This window comes from Lagenorhynchus albirostris, chromosome 5 (assembly GCF_949774975.1).
Source record: "Lagenorhynchus albirostris chromosome 5, mLagAlb1.1, whole genome shotgun sequence".
Classification (NCBI taxonomy): Eukaryota; Metazoa; Chordata; class Mammalia; order Artiodactyla; family Delphinidae; genus Lagenorhynchus; species Lagenorhynchus albirostris.
This window is the reverse complement of record NC_083099.1, coordinates 91101224-91127424: the sequence shown is the minus strand read 5'-3', so window position 1 is coordinate 91127424 and position 26201 is coordinate 91101224. Positions and strand designations below refer to the sequence as shown.

General features: G+C 39.4%; 1 protein-coding gene across 4 annotated transcripts in view; it reads left to right on the top strand.

The window, feature by feature from the left end:
* The window catches only part of BBX (BBX high mobility group box domain containing), a 281965-nt gene extending 256058 nt beyond the window's left edge, over positions 1 to 25907 (top strand). For 3 of the 4 annotated variants that reach the window (XM_060150648.1, XM_060150647.1, XM_060150646.1), the window contains 5 exons: positions 4127 to 4216; positions 5580 to 5639; positions 13172 to 13369; positions 15381 to 15567; positions 20357 to 25907. In XM_060150648.1, the coding sequence (XP_060006631.1) occupies positions 4127 to 4216; positions 5580 to 5639; positions 13172 to 13369; positions 15381 to 15567; positions 20357 to 20444 (623 nt within the window). In that variant the 3' untranslated portion in view covers positions 20445 to 25907. The remainder of the gene's footprint in view (positions 1 to 4126; positions 4217 to 5579; positions 5640 to 13171; positions 13370 to 15380; positions 15568 to 20356) is intronic. The other variant, XM_060150649.1, reaches the window with a different exon arrangement.
* Positions 25908 to 26201: the final 294 nt, after the last annotated feature.

The following is a 26201-nucleotide window of genomic DNA, read 5'->3' as shown; positions in this document are numbered from 1 at the left end:
TCTTTTCTCTGCTTTTGACTTCCTACCTTTTCCCTCCATGGACATATTTCTATGTTAATAGAATAATTAACTATGGAAAAATTCCTGGTAGGCAGGAATCAAATTGTTCACTTCTTGACTCTAAAACTACTGCTTTTCAGTGAATACCATCATATCTTATCTATTACTCCTTCAAGTTTGTCACTTTCTTTTTTATCTGAACTTGTCATTTGCTTAGATTTGTTTTATAGTTATAGTTTGGGGATGGCTAGCAGCAAGGAGGTTTAAAAATATAAGTTTACAGGAGCTCTTCTATGTACTAAACCACCCTGGATGTTCTTTTTTTATGTTAAAATTGGCAAGCTCTATATTTAGTTTTGTCCTTAAATTATACTTTTTAGATTTGTCTGAGTATGGTTTGGTCTGAAAATATGTATTCTATTCTTCTTTCTTAACCCATTCCATACATCAAATCAGTTTGCTTCTGTGAACCACTTCCTTATCCCATTGTCCTCATACACAGTGATGAACACAGAAATCATTCACCCTGTGAGGCAATAGCTTATTATTATTAAATTATTTTCCTATGGGTAAATCACTAGGATCCTTATGGTCCTGAGAAGTCTCAGAATTGTTTTTATGCTTTCTTCTTCTTCTGTTTTCTGTGATTACCCATGTGTCTGTCATTCATGTGCACTGGCCTGCAGTTTCCTAGATTGTATAAAATACATATGAGTAATTGCAAATGGACCATAGGGAATACCTATAATATTAGTGTAGATTGTATGAAATATATACATGTATATATATATATATACAATATATACATATATATTGTATAAATATATACATGATATATTTTCTTTGTATTTGTTAAATTTATTTTCTTTCCCTTTTTGCTCACTGCCCCCCCCACCTCCCCAAAAAAACAAATAAGAAGTGTTTTCTGTTTCCATTTCAGATCACCACCACCCAATTCAGAAGTATTTGCTATTGGTTATTTAGGATGACTTGGTGTAGTCATCAAAAAACACTTGTACACCTTTATGTTATCAGTAATAATAGCAAAAACTGTCATTTCTTGAGCTCTTTATTGATGCCATCAGTGTTTTAAGAGCTTTATTTATTTGTGCATGCAACAGTATTGTTGAGAATCAGTCATGTGTTAAGCACCACTCTAGGCATGTAGAATATATCTGTGAATGAAAACAAAGAACCCTGCTGCCAAGGAGGTTACATTTTAGTGGGACTACCAGGAATAAACAAGCCTAAACAATAAGAAAAGTATATAATGTATCAGAAGGTGAGCAATGATATGGAAAAAAGAATAGTTTTGATAGAACAAGAAGGCCAAATATCAACAAAGAAGGAGAAGACTTGAACACTATACAACAGCTAGACCTAACAGATATATATAGAATGCTCCACCCAACAACAGCATCATATACATTTTTCTCAGGTGGACATGGAACAGTCTCCAGAATACACAGTATGCTGGGACATTTAACAAACGAGTAAATTTAAAAGGATTGAAATAATTCAAATTATGTTTTCTGACCACAGTGGAATGAAATTAAAAATGAACAGCAGGAAAAAATTTAGAAAACTCAAAAATATGTGGAAATTAAGCAACACACTCTAAATAACCAATAAGTCAAAGAAGAAATCAATAGGGAAATATGAAAATACTTCGAGATGAATAAAATGAAAACACAGCATACTAAAATTTGTAGGATACAGCCAGAGCATTGCTTAGAGGGGAATTTATAGGTGTAAATGCATATATTAAGGAAGAAGAAAAATCTCAAATCAATAACATAACCTGTCTTGAGACACTGTTAGAAGAACAAACTAAACCTAAAGGAAGTAGAAGAAAAGAAATAATAAAGATTAGAGAGGAGATTAATGAAATGAAATTAATTAAAGAATAGGAAAACAATAGAGAAAATCATTAAAACCAAAAGCTAATTCTTTGAAAAGAACAACAAATTTGATAAATGTTTAGCTAGACTGACCAAGGAAAAAAGAAGACTCAAATCATTAGAATCAGAAATGAAATGGGGCCATTACTACCGATCTTACAAAACTGGAAAGGATAATAAAGGAATACTATGAACAGTTATATGCCGGTAAATTAGATAACCTACATGAAACAGACAATTACTAGAAAGACACAAACTACCTAAACTGACTTAAGAAGAAGTAGACAATCTGAATAGACCTATAGCTAGTGTAAAGATTGAATTTAGTAATCGAAAAAGTACCAGACGCAGATGGCTTCACCACTGAATTCTTCCAAACACTTAAAAGAATTAATACCAGTTTTTCATAAGCTTGTCCATAACATTGGAAGAGGAGGGAACACTTCCCAAATCATTCTATGAGGCCAGTATTATACTAATGTCAAAACTAGACAAACACATCACAAAAAAGAAAAATTGCAGACCACTATCTCTAACAGATATGGACACAGAAATCCTTAACAGAATACTAACAAAGTGAATTGATATAAGAAGAATTATATACCGTGACCAATTGGTATTTTACCCCAGGAATGCAGGGTTGGTTTTTTAACATCCAAAAATCAGTTGATGTAATTTACCATATCAGTAAAACAACAACAAAGAAAAATCCACAGGATCATCTCAATAGACGTAGAAAATGTAGAAAAAGCATTTGACAAAATTCAACACCTTTTCATGATTCACATCCAACAAACTCGGAAATAAAAGGGACCTTATTAAACCTGATAAAAGACACCAAAAAAAAAAAAGAAACCTCACAACTAGCATTATGCTTAATGGTGAAAGATTTGTTGCTTTCCCCCTAAGATAGGGAATAAAGACAAGGATATTCACTCTCTCCATTTCTATCCAACATTATAGTGGAGGTTCTAGCCAGGGCAGTCTGGGATAGGGAGAATACAGATGTCGGGAGGGGTGATAGCTAAAGACTATGGGATTTATTTTTGAGGTGGTAAAAATGTTCTAAAATTGATGGTGGCTGCAAATATTTGTGAATATAAAAACCATTTTATTGTATACTTTAAATAGGAGCACAGATAGTTTACTTCTGGCAGGAAGTCAGGGCATGTGGATGCAGACACTGGCAGCAGGAGCAGCTTATAGAGCTTCTAATTTTTTTTTTTTTTTGCGGTACAAGTGCCTCTCACTGTTGTGGCCTCTCCCATTGCGGAGCACAGGCTCCGGACGCGCAAACTCAGCGGCCATGGCTCACGGGCCCAGCCGCTCCGCGGCATGTGGGATCCTCCCAGACCGGGGCACGAACCCGTGTCCCCTGCGTCGGCAGGCGGACTCTCAACCACTGCGCCACCAGGGAAGCCCTAGAGCTTCTAATTTTTTAATTCTCCCTTCAGCCCTGTGACTTGGGCACTATTATTATCCCCATTTACACACGAGGAAACAGAAGTTATGGAAAATGTCAGTTTCACATAGGAATATCAGTCAAGTGTAGAAAGCAACCTGCTTTTTGGAGGTCAGTGCTGTTGCTGGCCTTTCTGATGGGTGACTGGAAAATCCCAATTCTCTTTTCTTTATGTGAAAAAACTAAGATACAGTCTGAGACTTCTCCCCACTCCCCTACCCCCGCCACCCTCCAAAAAAAGGTTTTGGCAAATATTTTTCTATTTTTAAATCACTTTTTTTCCTCCTAGAATATCCTCAGAATAGGCTAGAAAGCTGTCGGGCCAACCCAAAAGTTGTCCTCAAACTGCTGTCCTTGTGAAAATCAGTTTCTTAGGAGAGATGAAATGCCAGTGCCATCCTTTCCTTCATGGTATTTAGGAATCTAAAGTAAAACCTTTTCTTTATTACAAACTACATCTACTCTGCTGTTACTGGTTGTGGTCTGTCTCTAGTCACTAAATCTGCAGTTTCTGCTGAGGGAGTCCCAGCCCTAATGGAGACTTCTGTCCAATATATTTCTAAGGAAAATCTCACTGGTTTTTCAGTAAGTCTAGGGAAGGACGCTAAGCACGAGTTAGATGAGAAAAGATGCAAGATGACATTTCTTGTGAATCAGTTTGCTTATTCCACAAGCTGGGGGAGGGTGTAATTGTTTAGAAACACAGTATTTTTTTATGAAACATTGTGAATTTTAAATATATTTATATTAATATTGTCTGTAGGTCCTTTCCAGTCTCAGAAAAAGAACTTATTCCACAAAATTGTCAGCAAATATAAGCACAAAAAGGAGAAGCCTAATGTTCCGGAAAAAGGTATTGGTGCCTTCCATCCTCCATTGAGATTTCTTGGCCACGTCCATTGTGAATTCATCTTTGAATGATGCTTCACTGCACCGCCTTTGCCTCTACCTCCCCTTTGCTTGCTTCAGTGTCATCCGCTCCTGACGCAGGCACATTCATTGTTTCTAGATTCTGCAGCTAATTGCAAAGAGAGATCTTCTTCACTTGGATTCCTACTGAAATCCCATGTTTGTCTCTATTTTCAGAGTTCCATATGAATCCTGAAATTGCTTCTTTTTATTTGTATTTGGTGCATTTTCTAATTTAGTCTTCTTGAGCTCTTCTCCACTTATTTTCTTTGACTATTCTTGTTTTTTTCATGTTTGGCAGCCTTCATAGCAGGACCACATTTTCCTGCCTCCTGAAATCTTACCAGTTTCGTATGCGTATGAAAGTGCCACAGTTGCTATACTTTCTCTGACACTTGAGGTTTATTGTCCAGGAGGATTCCACTCCTACATCGTAACCTATCTATCTTCTTTTTTTCTATTTATATACTTTGTCAGACTCTTCCCACCTCCTTCAGTCACATAACTGTTATTTCCAGAGGGCGCTAGAAATATACACACTCAACCCTCCCTTTACTCTGAGCATCTGTCTCGTTGTTATGATCTGGATAGGCCCTTGAACCTCTTCAGGGCTCATCTGAAGATTTGTCTCTTCTCACAGGTCAGACTCCTATTCTTCTTTCACACAGAAGATAAATCCCATCTGGTTCAGTATAGCCACGTGTCCTGGAAGTCAGGCTTTTTCTCTAGCATCTCCTGCATGTTAGTGTCGTGACTGCCACGAGCCTGATGCCCATTTGCATCCTACTTGCATGGCCAGATGTGGAGCCTTTCGTGTTTCTGGAATGAGGCTTTAAATGCAGCTGTCTTCCATGTGTAGACATACGTGCCTCTGTGTTCCTGTGTGTAACCTTTTGCTTAATTTGGGTTTTATTTTCACCTCCACTTTAGCCTCTTAGTTTTGTTTTGTATGTTAATATTTATTCTCTGCTTCCAGTGGAGAGAGATCACTCTTTAGGTAAAATGTCAGCTTTTATCCTTACCTTTTAACCAATCTTCAGGTTATCTTGATTAAAGTCATAGAAATTATCCAACAACATATTTTTGAAAAGGCAAATTTGTTTACTTTTAATGCATTTCCTGTATGGCCTAATTATGTTAGTTGGCAAATGCAGTTTTGAGACTTAAGTAGTTGAAGTAAAATTCTGCTTCATTTGTGTGATAATGCTTTTTATTGAAGTGGTTTTGTGTATTGTCTTATTTTTATAGTGTATGTGTCTATACTAGGGGTAGAGTTTCACTTTCCTTTTCTGTTGTTGTTTTTTTAGGAAGTGGGGATAAATGGTCAAACAAGCAACTCTTCTTGGATGCCATTCACCCTACAGAAGGTAAAAGAAGCAACATTCATTGTATCATTTCAGGTAGTCTGTGCTGGAAATGGCATAAGTTTTGTAGGTTTAAACTGGCATAATTTATATAGGTTTAACCAACGGCATTAGACCTGAGTGTTCATAATTGGGTTATTTTTAATTTTCAAATGAAAACTGATAGATTTTTGATCCTACTAAGGGTCAGGCTGTGTGTCCTTTGGAGTTTAATTTATGAAAGGGGGATTTGTAAGCTTTAAACCACAATAACCAGAAATTAGAGGTTTTCATAAGTGAAAACTATTCAGTATTGCGGCTCACGTTGCAGGCAGGTGCTCATGGGGAGTCAGGGCAGCATGGGGCTCTCCTGGTTTGCTGGACGTGAGTGCCCTGCAGACATGGTTCCTGACCTGAACTTCCTTCCTAACCCACCTCCCGCTTCCTCTAACTGTGATCAAATGGAATGTCCCCGAGGCTTATTGTAGCCAAAGAAAAGTCCCATATTGACTGGTATGATGTTATAGGTACAGATTTTATTTCAAAATTTCCCACAGTCGTATTTATTTGTGACTTTAATTCTTCTTAAATATTGAACCCTTAGGTGAATGTTGATTTCGTGGTGGTAAGGAGCCATCCTTCCATTCTTCCCACTGATGCTCTCTTTTCCGTTTAGATATTTTAGAAGAGCTGAACATTTTTGTAGTGCTTAATGAGGAGTCACTTCATTTGAAAACTAGAAGGGACCGTAGTGATCATCGTTTGATTTATTACCCCTTTGATTTACTTATGGGGAACTTGATGAACAAGTCCATTCTATTGATTTCCAAATGTACCCTCATTTCTTTGTTAAAAGGAGAAAAAAATTAAAATGCACATGTGGCCTAAGTCATTTATAAAAAAAAATACTCATGTTTTAAAGATATTTGTGAAAAATATTCAAATTTGAGTTCATTATAAACTCGAACTGCTGTTGTTTGGTAGGCACAGTTCACATGAGCTGCATGTCTGCTTTTGTGTCGTTTTGCTTTTATAGAAAATGCCAGCAGTACATCTCTTTTCTGGCTTGTTACTTCACATTTACAACCTCTGTGGAGTATCATTTCTGCACTTTGCTGGCAAAACAAAATATGAATTGTTGTGCTGCTCTCAGCATTAAATCCAAATTGACATACATTCACACTTGTGTATTTTAAAAATAAACGTAAGGCACTGATGAACTATCAGAGGAATCTAAAAGAGGCATTTAAGACAATGTTACTCTTTTCTTAAAATGATACTATTCTAAATATTTTAGTTTTAAACAATGAAAACCCTACTTCTTATAAAAGGAGGTATCATAGCATGTGCCAGGGTGGTATAAAGAGCGAAGTACGTAGGAATTAGGGGACCTGGGTGCTAGTCTCAGATCTGCCACTAATTAGCGGTTTTCAATAGGACAGACCATTTAACCTTACTAGGATTTAATGTCCACATTTGTACTCTGTTGTAAGATATGTGTGTTTAGGGGTGGAGTGAATGAGAAGGCATAGTAATACATGATCTATACATTCCATTTCCCTTCTAACACATAATGATTTTATTACTGTGATATCTTGAGTGGGTGGTGTGATACCAAAAATACCATATTCTGAAGCCTTAATTTTCTGCCCTTTGGAGGTCAGAAAAGCAAATCAATTTTGAGTCTTCTAGGCAGTCCAAAGGGTTTAGTTGGAAATATTTATTATTGTTGATGTTTAATTATATTTACTATTAATGTATATGGAACAAGACTGTGGAGAACATGCACTGAAAATTGCATGTCCTTTAGTGTAGATGCAAATTCATTTTACATGGCCAGAAAAAAAGGAATCAATTTGAGGGTTGGAAGTTAACCAGTAACTTAAAGTGACTTTTTTCGTTATTTATTTTTATAACATCCCCTACATTTACTTGTTCAGGTGGTGACTACGTGCTTTGTAAATTATCTAGGCCCTTTACTCCATCCTCTTTCTCACCTATGTCCGTATCATTGCTTATTAAAACTTTACCTTGGATATTATAAATATATAAGGACAGAAAAATGAAACCATAATCAGGACAGTTAGCATGTGTAGGCTATCCTGGGCAAAGGTTAGACAGGAGTTGTTTGTAGCTGATGTCTATAAATGAAATAGTGACTCAACTGAGGCTTCACAGCTGTTAGTCGCTCCTGGCTTCTGTTAAAGTGGATGACTTAAAGTTCACTATCCTTTTTTTACACCACCCTGAGTATAATTGGCTTTGAATTTTTTTTCCCCAAGATATTAGAAATTTTCAGGTGTTTAGTAATCACATCTGAGGTTTAAATGCTATGCTTATAATCTATTTTAAGAATTCTCCCCATGCTTTTAAAATTCAAAATCGCTAAACCACGTCTTGAAATTTTTGCAGATCAAAAAAAACAGATTGCCTATAGGCTAGAATTAAAGTTTTCAGATAAACCAAGATGACCTCCCTCTGCCACTGTGTTTATCTTTCCACCAACTTATGGTGTCATATGTTCATGCTTAAGGTAGAGGTTTCTAATTGTAGTAATAATGATGGTGATGATTACTATACTGCTTTATGTTTCCAGAGGGCTTTCACGTATACTTTCTGTGAAAACTAATCGTAACAGTATCTCCAGTCAATTTAAGGAGACCTTATCAGCCCCAAATACATGATAAGGAATTGAAGCCTGACCAATGTAAGCAGGAAGGGAAGAAACCAGCACTAAAGTACACTGGCCACTGCAGTTTTGATTTTTCAGGTGTTTGTGGATAGCCCTCATTTGTTGAAATTATAAATGCTGTCTTACAAGAAAAGAAAAAAAAACCTAAACCTCAAACTAGGTATCTCTAAAAGATTAGTTTCTTTGCAATACATAAATCTAATTACAGGGGAGAAAAATCTGGTTTTCTAGTTAGATTTTGAAATATGATCCACACACTCAGGCTAACTTGATCTCTTTTCCTAAGTTCAAAATAGTTGCCTTATAATTTCGGCAAGGTCCGCAGGATCTGAGGTAAGGCTCATTCATTTGATTCCTGTTTTCCATTCAGCAGTTAACTGCATTTTCAGCTCATGGGAGCCTGACCCATGGCAATGAGATTCCAGACTTGGCTATAATAATTTCAGTGCAGGCTTGCTTCCTGTAGTTGGCATGTGAATTCGTGACTCTGGAGCACTTTAGTGGCCTCCTGGAGTATAGTACAAGCACAGTGCTGCTTTCCAAAAAAACTTACTCTACATTTTGGGAGCAGAGTTTGGGAAACAAGATAGTCTCTGATTGCCATGTTCCTAATGTTGCTCCAGGAATCAGCTCACATTATCACCCTCACATGATATGCTCCAAGTATGTTATGATTATTGTGGAGTGTAAAAATCAGCCCTGTGGACTCGTTTGGTAGTGCTTGGGTAGGTTTGTGTGTTCAATTACAAGCCCAAAGAGAAATGACTAATTTGTTTTTAGAGGACAAAACCTTTCTTTTCTCACATTTCCATTAGTTTGGCAGGGAGGGCAAAAAAGGAGCTGCCTTGCTGTCTTGGTATACAACTTTGGGCTCTTTCCCTCTCTGAGTTTTTTTCATTTCCTGTCCCTCACCACTGTTGACCTGAAACTAATAGACTGCCAGTTATTTCTCCAGCAAAGATGGGTTTATTTTGGATCAGCAGAGAATATAAATTTGAGGTGTACAACCATGGTATGCAAGTCCTCACACGTCAAGGGAAGGAGAATTTTATAGGCAGGAAAGAAGTAGGTAAGGCTATGGTAAATCAAGTCCATGGCTTTTCATTGGCTGAGTCCTTGCCAGGAAAGAAGAGAGGAGTCTTTGTTTTTCTGTTGGGCTCTACTGTCATCACAGGGCATGAGAGCTCCTCCTTCTGGTCTCCTGACTCTGTTTAATCGAGGTTTCTGTTTATTAATTTTTTGCACCACTAAGCCTTTGTTTTGGATCTTGCAGGTTGGTGGGGAGGACAGTGTATGCAAATCTGAATAAATTGTGTCCCAATAGACTACAATTTCTACATATGGTTAGGGTCCCTATCTGAGATCCTTTTGACCAGCTAGTCTGGAGAGGATGATAAAAGAAGTTTCTCTTTGCTAATGTTGCTGGACTCAGATCTACTGTTCTGTCCCAGACAATTATAGTTGACCCTTGAACAAAGTGAGAGTTAAGGGTACACCCTCCCCCTTCACCCCCTTGGTCAAAAATTCATGTCTAACTTTACAGCTGGCCCTCCAGGCCCTCCATATCAGCAGGTCTGCATCTGCAGATTTAACTAGCTGTGGATTGTGTAGTACTATTGTATGTATTTCTTTGAAAAGATCCACTTATAAGTGGAGCCGCACAGTTCAAACTTGTGTTGTTCAAGGGTCAACTGTACTTCTTTGACTTAGCCTTTCCTGCCTTCCCCAATTCTTCTCTCCTAGGAGAGGGTCCTCCCTGAGCACCGACCCTGAAGACTGTCATCGGTCTAGGCCGCCAGAAAGACAGGATGTTCTAGGGGTCACCCATGGGTCAAAGCATGGGGTAGACTCACTCTAACCTTCTCTTCCTAACTCCAGCAAGATCACATTACATGCGATCACATTACATACACATTACATGTTTCTCAAATGTGGATGATCTATAGGCCCTGTGATTACTTCTTGATCTGACAGTAGGTTTCGAGAAGACAACATATAGAAGGGTTGCATTGCCTCTTTTCCAGTGATTTATGAGAAATTCCAATGCATTCTCCTTTTTTGCCTCTTTCACTTGGTCTGCAGCCTGATTCACTCAGTATCTCCCAGCCTCCAGACCTCTGGGACTCGATGATCACTTGTATCTATTGGCCGCCCTGCCTTTGACCCCCTGGCTCCTGTCTGCTGGTTTCTGAGCTTCCCCTGGTCTCAGTCTGCCTTAAGGCCTGATTCACCTTCCATTTGCAGTCCCTTTGCATCCATCCCCTTGGCTTCGTATTGTGTTTTTATCAATTCATCTGGAACACATAGGAGAATGAGTAACCCCTGAAAAGAAATTAAAACAGCTGACGGCTCACCAAAAACAAAAACCTAACAGTCCTAGTGAAGGGAGTACTCTTCCACAGCCTTGAGACTCTGAAGCTGGCTATAGAAAACACTGGCCAGGACACTGATTCTAGGCTGTGTGGCAAAATGAAAAGAATTTTAGGGCTGGATGGCTCCTTTAGAGCTAATCTAGTCCAGCTTCTTTCTTTACATGAAGAAACTGAGACCCCTGGTCCCACAGTTAGTAAATTAAAAAGTCAAGAGTAGAACCTAGGTCTCTCTCTGACTATGTTATTTCCATTATCCCTGGTCTTGTAGAAACCTGGTCATCTTTCCCAGACCTCTTAGCCCTTTTCTGGTGTCCATGCCTTTTCTTTGACCTCCTTGGTTTTTCTTTCCATAAGCAGTAATTTCAATGTAATACAGTTGGAATCCTGCCGTACCCTTATCTCCACAAGTTCTGGATTTTTCTGGGAAGAGGTTCATGCTTTTTCTGGAAGATTCATCTATGATTCAGTGATCATACTGGAGAGATCACAAGCTTCCCTCTGTAATCAGAAGGGACAACTAACTGATAGGCCTGGATAAGAAACTAGAATTTTGAAGCTTGTGAATATCCAGCAGAGGTTGCTGTAAACTCAGACTTTGGCCTCTTTGTATAGGAGGCTTTGAACTTCAGGGCTAATGCAGAGTCATGAAACTCCTTTGGAGTGTTTCTAACCAAATTATCTTTTCATTTTGCTGGTAGCTTTTATTGAAATTTAAGTGTAAAAATTTTTTTTTTAATGCATATGTACTACCACTGGCCTTTGTTAACTATCAAAGTATAAATAACTAAGATTGTTTGACCTGGGTATAGACCTACAACTTGAAAGGAGCCTTTTTCCTAGTTTTTGATTACTTGCTTGAAAAAAGGTGTTTGGGAGCATTGCCAAATAGTTCTGGGGTTTTTTTTAAGTAACTATTATCTTAAGCCTGTCCACACACAGCCATCTATTACGCAATAATATGGTAAGGCCAAGCCACAAATCATGGTATGATTTCGGCTTTACATCCTTTCTCTTGATGTAATTGAAATTATTTCCCACTTGTTTTGGAATAGGAAGCCTGGAATCAAATGCTTGAGGGCAAAGATGTTACTACTTTATAGCCTCCTTTCTCAAGGATGTACCTAAACCCATTAGGGAGCTATATTAAAATTTTTAAATGAAACCTATGTAAGTGTTTATACCAATAAGTACATTTTTTCACACCCTGAATTGTTCTTGCTCTGTTCCTTTTATTTTAGCTTTTTTTGTCTTCCTACATTACATATATTGTCTTATTTCCAGTTATCTACCTTCGTATCCACCTTCTTATGAGCACCACCTGGTATCCTCCAGGTTAAGTTTGCACAGAGTTTGTCATGTCAAACAAACATGACAGTGTGATTTCCTGAACCACACTCCCCCTTTTCTTTGTCAAAAACAATTTCTATGCCTGTCTTAAAGAGATTGGATAGTTAAAAAATGGAAAGATGCCTCTTTCTCCTGCCCCAAAGCCCTTAGGTCACTGGAATAAAAACAGCCCCAATGAGGAAATGACTACAAATATATACTCCTAAATGCTTGTTGTACTCACATCTGCATATTCTTGTCTTAATTTAAATTAAGGGGGGAGGGGGAGAGACGAACTCCTAAGGAAATGAGTAAGAAGAGACACAGCATTCCCAACCCATCTGAACTGGAAGCAAAGTCTTTGGTGGCAAGTGTGTTCCTTACTCTTGACACAGTGACTAATAGGATACAAGTGTGTGCTGTTAAATGATTTGCTGGTGTTAACAGTTAAAATTAGGGTACCTAAAACTTACCTTTCGGGGTGTCCTGCTGACATGTGGTACTTTATTAAATTATCTCCCTAAAGCACATTCACCTGGTCCTAGAATTCAGCCGATGGGAGAGAGTTTCCATAGGTGCTGGCTTCATCAGTGTTTGCCAGGTCCTTACTGAGTACTCAGTGTGCATAAAAGAAAGTTTCTTTTCTCATCAGTCCAACCTGGAGGTTGAAAGCAGGTGTCCAAATGATAAGTGTAAATTTAAGAAGCACATACTTAATCTCAGTATCCTCAGAAGAAGAGAAACTTCTTTTATCATACTTTCCAGACTAGCTGGTCAAAAGGATCTCAGATAGGGACCCTGACCACATGTAGAAATTGTGGTCTATTGGGACACAGTTTATTCAGATTTGCATACACTGTCCTCCCCACCAACCTGCAAGATCCAAACACTTGGAAAATGTTACTCCAATGGCCTCTTAGTTAAGTATTCTATTAAAAGATAGAGAGGGCATCCTATCCCTCTGTACTTAATTTATCAAAGCACATATTTATAGAAATATTTGTTTAAAATTATAGTCAGTATTTCTTTTTTCTATCAATACTCTGAAAACTCTAAATGTAAGTTCTTGTTCAGATAAGTCAGACATTTAGAAATACTTCCTTCCCAGAGCAACGTTGGTGCCTTGTGTTTTTGTGTGTAACGTTATATGGTTTGTCCTTTTTCAGCCATATTTTCAGAAGACAAAAACACCACAGAGCCTGCTTATAAGGTTAAAAATGCCCCATCCATTCCCAGCACTCCAGAGCCAACAACAACGCAAGAACCCTTGGTGGGCAGTCAAAAGAGAAAAGCAAGGAAAACCAAGATCACACACCTTGTCAGGACGGCAGATGGCCGGGTATCACCAGCAGGAGGTACTTTGGGTAAGACAAGGAAGCTTTAGACAGAGATGACCAGAGCAAGCAGGTGACCATCAGGGCCACAGTGGCCAGAAAATGACTATAATCCAACTGTGGGTCCTCAGTGAAAAATGGGTCTGTCTGTCAGTCTGGTCACAGTAACATTTTCTCTCTCTGGATCTCCTTGAGAACTGGTTTCCTACAGCATTCTAAACGTACATGTTTTAGTCCATGTTTTAAAATCATAGGTCTTTTCCCAAGAGCATGTCCGGAATTCCTAGGAAGGAAAGGTAGCTTTTAGGACTGTCAGCTACCTTCTCCTTCTCAGCATGCACACAAACAGTCTTAAGTAAATTCCCAAAGATCCGAGACTTTTAAAAATACTGGATGAGTCTTTGTCCCTGGCTCACGTTTTAAGTCATTACAAACCAGATCATCAGGTGTTCAAACCAATGAATTAAGAAAACTGAGAAAGAAAGCATCCAGCATTTCCTGTACAGCTGATTCAGACCACTAAGGGAGCCTGAGAATGCTTCTGGATTTCTTGATTCTCTGGGCTAATCCTGAACCAAATATTAACTTACAGTGAATTTCTCCATTTCAGTCTTGGCCTGTGGTCTCTTTACTGTTCCTGGTGGCCTCTGTAGAATTGCCTGAGGGGCCTGGCTTAAGCGAGTGACACTGAGCATCCCCCCCTCCTATCTAGGGGTGGTACACCAACCAAGCATTAGTGGACTAAGCTGCTGCCTTTCTGCCTTTCAGCGCCTCTAGCGTCTCATTCTATCAGCCCTGAAGGAGGTGTTCCCCACCCCCCTTACCCTAACCCAGTTTCCAGACAAAGGTCAAGGGTCCATAATGACTTCTGTAACTAGCAAAAAAACATGTTTAAATGAATGCTTTTTGAGAATATTTATAAATAACTGATTTAGGTTAATCTAGTTGGTAGACTTATTGTATGCTGAGATCGAAGTCATTTAGTGAATTTTGTGCACTTGTGTTTTGCATATGTAGATTGTTAAACCTTAAAGTATATTAAAGACCCCTAATTTTACTGTCATATACGAAGTGAAACTCAAAGAGGTGGAATTTTGTTTCATAACACATCGAACCACTAAGTAGGATGACGATTAGAATCTAGTTTTCATGATATTTAGTCCAGCGGGCTCCTTTCTCCTTCCCTTTCCACTCTGGATTCTGCTCTGTGATTTTCACGTTGTATAAATTGTTATAGCCTCATTTTCGCTTTAGGAAGAGTGAAAGATCTTAGAAAATATTCCCTTTTATGTAGAAAAGCATATAGCACTTCATGTTCTAATATATGACATTTACAGCCTTTATCAATTACTTTCTGTAGTTAAAATGTTTTATTATAAAAACCATGGTAAAGATTACTCCTCTTCCTCTCTAATGGCTGTATAAAGTGTACTTACTTCCAACAAATGTATTGGCATAGCATTTCAGCCACCTCTTCATAAATACCAGAGGGCCCTTTGCTTCCTTTCAGTAGGTCTTCAGAACAAAAATAACAGTTTAGGATCTCATTGGAACTGATTAATCTCATTGGGATTAGTTTAGGCTATCCTAAGTGTCGGTAACACAGCATACTGAATGCCCACGGTGCACCGTAGGGCATGCTATGGCCTCATCAGGAATGTTTGGTCAGTTGAGTTTTTAAGGGCCATTTTACAGCATCCACTGGCCCCTCTGCACAAGTCCCTTGGGTTTTATTTTGGCCACGGTCTATTTTTCCCTCTTTCTCTAAGATTGACCTATTCTTTGTTCTTGGATAAAACACAGCTCCTCCGCTCAGCTTCAGGGCATGGTGCTGCCCGTGGTTGCAGTTGAGCTTAATAAAAGAGTTTTATTCCCACGGAAGAAGAGATTCTGTAAAAGCCTTAATACTCGGTGGATGACAGAAGTGAACAGTAGAGCATATTAGCTCATTTCACATCGTCTGACACTGAGTTTTCTCTGTGTCCCTTCTCTGGAGGGGACAGAGCGATCCCTCTCGTGATGAATTTTCCTTTCGTTACAGATGACAAACCAAAGGAACAACTGCAGAGGAGTCTTGCTAAGGTGACCGAGACGGGCTGCAATGACGAATGCTCACACAACCGGGAGGCCACGGAGACGCGGAGCAGCACCCCGGAGATGCCAGCCGTGTCTGCGTTCTTCAGCCTCGCTGCGCTGGCCGAAGTGGCCGCCATGGAAAATGTGCATAGGTCAGCAGTGGGGAACCTCGCTGCCCTGGGCTCTGGGGACCTGTTCACTTTCACCCCCTTTCACGGAACATGGGTGGAGACGATGATATGGAAGCCCAAATCATCCTTTCTGGTGTGGTCTGTGATATTTTTCACAATGATGGGGGTTCGGGATACTTTTGTTTACGAGGTGGTAACCAACGTATATATACTGTTCAGCAGTGTGGGAAAATATAAGGGAGTATTGCCCACCAGGTATTTTACTTTGAACATAGTATTATTCTGTGATTAAGCTTCATTTCTGAAAAAGCCTGAGAGAGCAGAGAAGCAATATCATCTAATCGTTAAAGCTTTAGAGTCAGGTCTCAGACCTGAGTTTGAGTCCTACCTCTGTCACCTGAAAACTGTAAGGCCTTGAGCAAGAGCATTCACTTCTCTATCCTCTGTTTTTCCTTTTATACTGTGGCTGTAAGTGGTTCGCATTTCATAGAGATGTTATATAGAATAAATCTAGTGTCCCAGTACCGGCACATGGTAACACCCCCATCGAGGATGGCGTTGGTGGTACTAGCGGAAGAAAACAGTGTGGTTCAGGAAAAAGAGCATCTCAGCATCTGACTCATGGAAGGCAGAAGGCCTGGATTTTTCTTCAGCTCTCTGTGTTTGTTAAAAAGTCATTTATTTCTCTGGGCCTCCGTGTTCTCATCTTCTGTTTAGTATAACAATATCCCCAAAGCATCACAAAGTTGTAAGGCTCAGATGAGACCAGATACGAAAGCCTTTTGAACTCAGTGAAGTCCCACAGAAAGTATATTAAGTTCTAAGTATAGAATTGGGGATTCTGCTACTTAATGGATCCTTTGGGAAGATAAAAAAGCCTTTTGTGAATTCAGGTATTTCTTGTTTTTATTCAAAGTGGATTACCCACAGATGAGTTCTTTCTTAGGTTTTCAGTCTTCAGCCCAACAGAGCTTGAAATCTACCCCAACCTGTCTACCCATCTGTCAGGCTCCATTCTCCTTCACATCCAGGTTTAGGAGACCCCAATGGAAGCTTTGTTTGCCTCTTGCTGTTTACCTGTCATATTACAGTTCTAGTGCTTCCTCACAAATAGCCTCTAGATTTTTCCAAGAAGTCAAATTCCTTTTTTTTTTTTTTTTTTTTTTTTTTGCGGTACGCGGGCCTCTCACTCTTGTGGCCTCTCCCGTTGCGGAGCACAGGCTCCGGACGCGCAGGCTCAGCGGCCACGGCTCACGGGCCCAGCCGCTCCGTGGCATGTGGGAGCGTACATTATCAGAATTCCTTTTCATGTGTACACTGCAAGTGCCTAATAGCAAGTGAACGGTGACAGACATTGTTAAAATCTGCTCAGGTCTCTGAGGGAGATAATGCACAGACACTTTTCCACTCGTGAAGTTTTACAGTCGAGCACAGAGGACAAACTCATAGCGCATGCAAAAAGAATTAAAAATATGCCTGAGTGTTATTAAGTGCCCCCATAAATTGTGGGAATAAGAGGTCATGTAAGAATTCGGGGGGGGGTCATAATCCAGGGCTCAGGAAGGGCCACCACACAGTCACCTTTGCTGCTGCCAGCGTCCCCTTCTGAGCACGGCTGGTGACACCTCTGCTCTGTTAACCAGCCGCCTCCACCCCAGTGACTTTCAGCTGCAGCAGCAGAAAGCGGCAGCAAGCCTTTCCACTGTCACCACCACCTTCCTCTCTGTCCTGCGGTCACGTGGAATCGCTTACTCCCGTCCAGATAAGCCCGCTTCTTGCCTTTGTGCGTCCTCCTCTCGGGTGAACGGCCTGTCTGTCTTTTGTCCTCTTCTCTCAGCCTTCCTCCCGAAGTCCTGCACACTCACTGTGCACACCTCTCTTAGACCAGCTGCCACACTGGGTTGTAGTTACTTGTTGATACATCTGTCTCCTTCCAGTACACTTTGAAAGCAAAGCACTGGTGTTATTCTTCATGTACACAGCTTCCTTAGTTCCTGTTACGCAATGGACGAATGAACAAGTGAATGGCTGAGTGAATAAATGAGGTGTTCTTGAGAATGACTGCCTAAGTTAGCTAGCAGGCATAGAAAAATGGTGTTCTTTTTTTTTTTTTTTACACCTCCCATTAGCAAGAAAAAATATTGCCTATTAGAATTTTACTATCAGGCTTCTCTGGTGGCACAGTGGTTGAGAGTCCACCTGCCAATGCAGGGGACACAGGTTCATGCCCCGGTCCGGGAGGATCCCACATGCCGCGGAGCGGCTAGGCCCGTGAGCCATGGCCGCTGAGCCTGCGCGTCCGGAGCCTGTGCTCCGCAACAGGAGAGGCCACAGCGGTGAGAGGCCTGCGTACCATAAAATAAAAGAATTTTACTATCAACCTAACAAATGGTTAGTGTTCTTACTATCTAGACAGACAGACAGCCTTGGAGAATCTTAGTTGTAACTTCAGCGGTTAACCTGTTAAAGCAGAGATCCCAGCCATCCCTCCACCTGCAGGCTTAATGTAATTGTACCTGGGTTGCACATCAATTAATTATTGCTTAGGCATCACCTAGTTCATAATTTAGAGAGTGGTCGACAGAGTTAGGGGTAAACATATATTACCTGCATTCTTGCCACAAGCAATCTTAATATTGGGTTCAGAAACCCAACATAGAAAAGCAGTTTTACAGAATGCAGGAAGTAGGAAATTGGAATTAACCTTTGTTGAGAGCCTGTTTATTTACTAGGAGTTTTATAAGGATGGAAGCTCATTACATTTATTCTTAAAATCAGCTCTGCCAGGTGCGTCTTTTTAGTTCCATTTTAATGATGGTACAGGCGGTTAATTAACTTGCTAAGAGCACACAGCTAAACTTGAGTCAAGATCTGAATCCAAGTCTTTGAACTTCATTGTCTTTGCCTCTGCTTCAGCGTGCCACTTAAGCAAGCATCTGTCATGTCATAGAGATTCATGGGGAATCTCACCTGACCTTCCCCTGGGAGCTAGAACCATCACTTTGTGGCAGCCACCTCATGCTCCGTACCTCCTTTTCTTTTTCCACTGAGTAAGCTGGGCTTTCACCCCGATTTCTCTCTCTCCCTCTTGCTTGCTCTTTTTTGTTTTTGCATTGTATTTTTCATCTTTCACTTATTTTTCTTTGTATGTTTCCTTTTCCAATACTTGTTAAAATTCTTTTTTGCTTTTGTAATATTGTTACATATTCAATCTTAAAAGTAAAAAATAGCATTTTAATTTCATCTTTCTTGAACAAAGAGTTGAACATATTGAATAGTTGGTTCTTACAGCATCCCCACATAAATAAACAGATTAATCCAGAGGCTTGATTATAACACGTTTTGTTTTTCTAAATTCCTAATATCTTTAGCTAAGTGATCATTGGATTCCGAAATCCCCAAATGTAATCTATCTGTATTAATTTTCTTTTTTGTTCATCAAAAAAAAGAAAATTAGATATAGTTATGGAGAGATACAATTTGAATTTTAAAATAGCTCCTTTTATTTCACGTAATCTGAAGAAGATACTGTATTGAAACGGTCAAACCAGTGAAAACACTGCTGCTTTATCCCATATTTTCAGCACAGTGCTGTGCACTACAGACCATCGTAGGCCAGAGCAGTGAGTATACATTGTTGAGGCTTGGGAAACCTATTAGGAAATGTCAAGGAGGTGCCCAATCCTATCTTTTTAGAACGAGAAGCTCTATAGAAAGTACCAAGAAATTTTCTTATAACCATGAAGTAAATCGTATTTTTCTTCCTACTCATTAAACAACAAGCTGAATGAAAAATAACTGTTTGATCTATATCTGTTTGATGTAGATCCAATCCAAATGATAAGAATTTCCATGAATTTTTTTAAGTCTTGTCTAGAGTTCTTTCTCCATATGTGTTGATTTTGGCCCAAGTTGATTGGATTTTCTCACACACTAAAATTCAGAGTTGGTACTTGCCTTCTTCCCTGTGCATTCTTCCTCCATATGCCTTTGAGACTTCTCTTTCGTTAGGCGGGTTTCATTGTTTTCTTTTCATTCCTTTTGTAAGTCACAGTTCACCTCTCTCTGCAGAGGCCATCCCTTTTATTGGCCTTAAGTTTTGAAATCGGGCTTATTATTATATATCTCAAGAAATGAGCCTGAAGGTCATCGGTTAGTATAGGAGAGTCTTCTTCCCCTTGGGCAAGTCAAGGAAAGGAATGTCTTTTTTTTTTTTTTTTTTTTTTTTTTGCGGTACGCGGGCCTCTCACCGTTGTGGCCTCTCCCGTTGAGGAGCACAGGCTCCGGACGCACAGGCTCAGCGGCCATGGCTCACGGGCCCAGCCGCTCCGCGGCATGCGGGACCTTCCCGGACTGGGACACGAACCCGTGTCCCCTGCATCGGCAGGCGGACTCTCAACCACTGCGCCACCAGGGAAGCCCTGTCATTTTTTAATATAAGTAGATCCAGAGGAAAATTGTCATCCTAGAACCATAGCCCTTGACTGAAAGGTTTCCACTTCCTGGGAATTTCACCAAATCTGTTGGTGCTTCAGGTTTTGTCTCTACATAATGGAGGTGGTTGTTTGGGGGCAGTGTATGTTGTTGAGTTGTATGAGAGGAACTGAGATAAGAAATCCTTAAAAAAGAAAAATAAAGAAGCTTTAAGAATAAAAACAGTTTTAATTAAACGGTGTAAGTAGTAAGTCAGTGGTAGCTATTAAACAATATATGTTGGAAAGCTTTTGTTGGTCATTCATCATCCTCTCCTGTTTCTGATAATGTACTCTCAAAAAGTGATTTCTCTCTTTTTCTTCCTCTTATTTTACAGAGGTCAGAGATCAACTCCGCTCACGCATGATGGACAGCCAAAAGAAATGCCACAGGCTCCTGTACTTATTTCTTGCGCTGACCAGTGAAGCGCCCTTTAATTGTAAAACATTGTGCTTTACCTACTACCCTAGCCTTGTCTTTACTGAGAGATGCTAGTGAGTCCATGTGGTGGAAAATATAGACTGCAAACAAGTGCTTGTTGCCCTACACGGCCCAGATTCACTTGAAGCAGAAGTTGGCACCCTGGGCCAGTTTGTTCTTTCAGGACCCAGAGTCTTTGAGGGTGATGTTATCTGTCTGATAATGAGCAGAAACGGGATGATCCTAGAGCTTTGCTTTCTATTGAAGGCTTTTGATGGTAATAGGTGGTAACTTGGTAAAAGGCTGCCTTTACTGTAGCTCATCCAGCATCTCTTTTACCAACCAGAGAGTGTGAAACTAGTTTCGTATATTACCTAGTTATTCTTTCAAAACAAAAACAAAAAACAAAAAAAACAAAAACTGACACACTGCACTAGTTATTATTAGATATTCTTAGTCTTTTTTGTACATGGAGATTTATGTTCTAAGATGGTTTATATAATAGGTTATACCTACATTTATATTGTAGAATAATATTAAAAAGCCTGTTCCAGAGACTCCCAGACAGCACGGGCAGGCAGATGTACCATTGTTAGCGGTGTATGCTCGGCCTTGTGGTCCATATATTCTGCACTTTTATATTTGCCACCAGAGTGGTAGTTTGCTGGCAAAAAGAGAAAGAGAGAGAAGAAGAAAAATTACAGTTCTTACAAGCAGAATTTTTTTCTTAGCCTTGAGTGACCAAGAAGAATTTGCTTGGGTCAAATTGTGGCGAATATTTTCCCAGACAGGGGAAGAGTCCAGCAGATTACAGATTACTGATGTTTTCATGCCTTGAGGATTCTTTTATTTTTACACAAGGGTCTGAGTGACCAATGGATCGTTCATACAGACAAAAAAAGAAAAATATTATTCAGAAGTGACCTTAGTATTACTTCACTATTCAGAACACATTGAAGACACACTCACTTCGTGTGGACTTTGAGCTACAGACCTTTTACATCCATCCCAGACAGACTGGACGGGTAGCAATTGCTATGCACAGCCTAATTGGCACTGCAGGTTTTTAGAGCCATTTTGAGTTTTTGTGGTTACGGAGGTATTGATGAGGGAGGTGTGCCTGACCAGAGTGGGACTCGCAGTTATAGATCCAACCTGCAAGTTTCCTGTTTCCTTTTCATGTTTTGTTGCTTTTGAACATAAAACCAACCATACATATGCCAGTGCAAGTGGATTAACTGGCTTAGAACATTCAACATATTGACTCCACCACCTGACGTTCACAGTATCTTGTTTCTTAGCAACAGATGCAAAGTGATAAATCAAAATTAGTCGGCGGCTACAGATTTTACAGGGTATTTGTTCCATAGCACAAAGTATTTCCCCACTCTTACATCACAGCACAAACTACCAAATTTTAATTATTGGATTCCAGCAATAATTTTTACTGGTTTTCAAACTGGCGGAATTTTGATAGTGTTAGTTCAAGTTTGAAACTTTTGAATTAGATCTCTAAATGGTGACAGTTTACAAGGTTTTATCTAGCTTTCTTATTTATACTTGACTGAATTGTAATGATGATTTTTTTTCTAATCGTAATTTGACTTAATAGCCATACAAAAAAATGACTCTATTAGTACTGACTAGGTTTAGCTTTTCACGGTTGTAGATATTACTTCAGTTTCGGTGCTGGAAAATATGTACAACATACTAACAGAATTGAAAAAGAACAGAGAGATTTGGGCGTTTTTTTTTCAAAGCAGGTAAAGAGGGCATCAGGGCATTGGAATGGTGTCCTCAAAAATGCATATTCCTTGTGGGCATGGAGGAAGAAGGAATTAGTAAGCAAGGTTAATCAGAGGCAGAAGCTTAACCCCATTCACACAGAAATAAATCAGGTGAGCAACCCCAGATTTTAGCATGAGATTTTTACTATGATGCTGTTGTATTAATATTTTCTAAATTTCGAAACACAAATTGAATGTTTGAAAATTGCTGGGTCCCAGTGTTGGTGGCTGTTGGAGTTTCTGGACCACTTGCTAGCAGTGATTTAAAAATTATAATTAGCTAAAATCCAAAAAAAAAAAAAAAGAATCAACAACAAAAATTGTTTGGTGCAGAACATGCACCTTGACAATGGTACTAACTTGTTATTCTCTAGAACATGTTAGAATAGGTCTATTTTTGCCAGTGCCCTCTCCTCCAGTCCTCTGATTACATTTCACTAGAGTTCCTTAAGAGAGTGCTGTATATTCATGGGACCTTTTTTAAAAAGAAGCAAAACAAAAGATTACTTTTTTCTATGTGATTAATATATCTTACTTGATCTGCTTTTCCTAAACCTCAGTGGCTTTTCCCTTAGGCAGGGGTCGGGGTGGAGGGCAACCTACTGGATACGACTGTTTTCAGATACTTTAGAAAAAAAACAAAAAAAAAAACCCCACCTTTTTGTAGACATGCTTAATTTTTAAGCGGTTAGGCACTGAGAGTAGCAGAAATCCTGCAAAGCTTTATAGTCTTTTAGACACTCGCCTTGTCATTTCTCTGAGTAAAGTCTTGATTTCAAAAATAGTGCTTTTCTCATGCCCTGAATCCACTGGAGAGGGGTGTTGGTATTTTCAGGTAACAACATTTGTTAGCACAAATATTGCAGACCAACATGTAGTACCCTCCCCCATTTATCATCTTCATTTCACTTCTCTTATTCTTTTTTATTTTGGAAAATCATATTGCTATGGTGTGTACCTTAATCTGCCAGCAAACACCATCTACACTAACATTTGTCCCACACGCATCCTCAAGCGAAAAAGTTGTTGCACCTTATGTATATCTCAAGCAAACCAAAATATGATGCTCTTCTGCTTTTGTTTTATTCTAAATTGTTGTATCATATCTTTCTGAAACCATTCTGAATCTAGTTGAAATTATCAATATTTATGCTTTTAACCTTAATTTCTGGATTCAAACCTGTATATAAATCTTTTGAAAAAAATTGTCCTAGCCCTTCTCTGTGTTGCTGGAAGTGGATGATTTAGTCTCAGATGGAGACACAGTACTGTTCCAGTTTTCTTTAGCCTTTTATTTATTTAGTTATTCTGGGTATTTTCCTATGTAATTTTGAAGTGTGTAGAGTATATTATAGTTACTGAAGCTGCAGCTCTAAGAAGCTGAGTGAAAGAGAGAAAATACTGTAAGACACCCTTCTTAAGTGTTTATTTGTTTGGATAACTGTAATGAGGCCAGGAAAAGGAAAAAGGTCCCACAGCCACTTTGAAGACACAGGTTCTTATCCCCAAACTAGGTTAGTTCCCAGATTTTAGATGAACATGGTGAATTCTTTAAAGCCCTCTTTTTTAAAGGATCTATCATACCATTGTAATTCTGACAGTCTTTTCCCCTCCGAAAATATATTTATTTAATTCCATCAGATGAGCTTTCTACCAGTGCCCCCTCGAAGCCATGCTGAACTCATTCCCACGTTATCACTGTTATTATAGTTCCTCCCATTAAAACTGCTGCAGAGGAAAAAAGTGATGGAACACTATGAACAAAAAGGAGCATCTGAACTGGTTTGGTTATTTAGAACGCAACTTGTGTAATCTCTGTCACTCTCTTATCAAGTCAGATGCTACCCTGCCTGAGTCATAGAAAATGTTTGCACTCTGTAGTCCTTGGCTCATCCTCTGGAAATGTTTGCACCTATGTAAAATCTCAAGCAAATTATAAATCGATACAGCACTAGGAGTAAGCTGAAAACTGAATGACATGTTTTGTTTATACAGTTCCGGGGGAGGGATGGGGAATATCAAGTAACTCTGTTCCAAGTTTGGCATTTGGCATTAATGTGAAGCAGTGGGACCATGCTGCCTGCTAAACTACTGTATGAATCCTAAGTGTTCTGGAGACCAGCAGCTGGAGGCTGGAGGCCAGCATCCATACAGCAAAGGGGAAGCATCGCCGCTCCATGGGGGAAAAGGAAGGAAGTCGTGCAAGGCCTGGAGTCATCATTTGTAAAGGGAAAGTCGGGGTGAACGTGATGCTGTGAGAAGTTTCACCTTTGATTGCACTGCTCCACAGAGCCCTCAGATAAGGCCAATCCTAATGGGCTACCTCGGCTTTAACGGTTAATTTCAGTAAGTCCTGTTTCAAAGGTTTGTCTTTTTTTTGCTTCTACCTTCAGTGCCACTATTTTCCGCTGCAGTGTTTTGACTTCCCAAACCACCTTCTCCAGAGAGAACAATGTATTGCTGAAAATGGGCAGTAGAAGCAAATGCTCTTATTACATTTGACCTATAAAGTATTCAGAGTGACTGCTAGGTGGGAATTAAAATTTAGCTTTCCCCACATAGGATCTTGTTTTGCACCTTATAAAGAGTGTACTAATTGTTAATTAGGTGTTGCTTTTATTTATACAAGCATTCCCAAAGAATTAGATTTGGATTTTGTGTTTATTTGAGTTTGGGGATTTTTTTTTTTTTACAGTTATCTTATTTAGATTGACTAACATCATACTTAACAATGAAAAAAAGAAACAGTTGTTCAGTTCATCTTACCAGATATGTCTGGTGAAGTATTCAGGGTTTGATGGACTGCTTTGCTTTTATATAGTTTGGAAGTGATAGCGAAGTTTATTATACCCCATATTAAATGACCTTGTCCTTTTCACTGGGGACACTATCTTACATTTTAGGAAAAGAAGCAGCAAAAGAGTGAACAACAAGACAAGTACATTTGATTCCCCTCATACGCCTCCATCTGTTTGTGCTACGCTTTCCTTAAAAATATAAATATACATTTTCTTCACACATACAAAAACGTTTCCTCTCCTGGCCAAATTTTGTTTGTGGTGGTATGATTTATACTAATAATTGAAAAGAGGAAACCTTGTGCTTAGAAGTTCGGTGGCCACTGTTTTCTTGTTGCAGTCAGTGGTCAAAATTGATCCTGCCCTTAAGTTGATCTTTATGCACAGAATTAGTTATTGTGAACATTACTACTCTTTCCAAAGATTTTCTAATAACTTGGGCCAGAACTGGTTACCGAGGAGCAAGGACCTAATTCCATGCCTCCACACCCTCCCACTGCACCGCACCACACATCTTACCTCACAAGCTCTAACCTAAATCACAGAGGCACGCGTTCCGTGGACTAACCATGACCTCCCCTTGCGGCCCCAGGGGGGTGCTCCCGTCCCCTGACACCTCACTTTAGTGCCTCAGCTCGTAGCGGCAGAACTGGGGTGGGGGAGGTTTGTGATCTGGAGCTCAGCACATGCTTGGCAACATGTTTCTCATTTCCTTAGCACTCATGTCTTGCTCTCAGGAATCTGTCAAAAAGGAATAAAAACCACCTGAGAGTCCACATACCAGATTATGAACTTTTCCCATAGGTTTGAATTGCTTACTTACCTGTCATAAATTAACCACAGCTTCATTTGACCACCAGGTCTTAAGTCTGTTGACAGTTTTCAGCATGACCGAATCGCTCATTTTTTTTGCTTTCAGAAATTGGCTTGGTTCTCTTTAGAGTTGGTGTAAACATGCCATGTAATAAATGATTTCCACTTAATGGTACAACAGAATTATTGCTTTCTTAGATGTATGTGTAGTAAAAGTCAATATACACATTTATATAATTTCTTTCTTCAAAATCTTATACTTAATTTGATATTTCTAAAAATTGCACATGTAAGTCATGTGTATAACATGCTAAAGTACTTTAACTGTGATCTTAAAACTGAATAAAAATATTTAATAAAAATT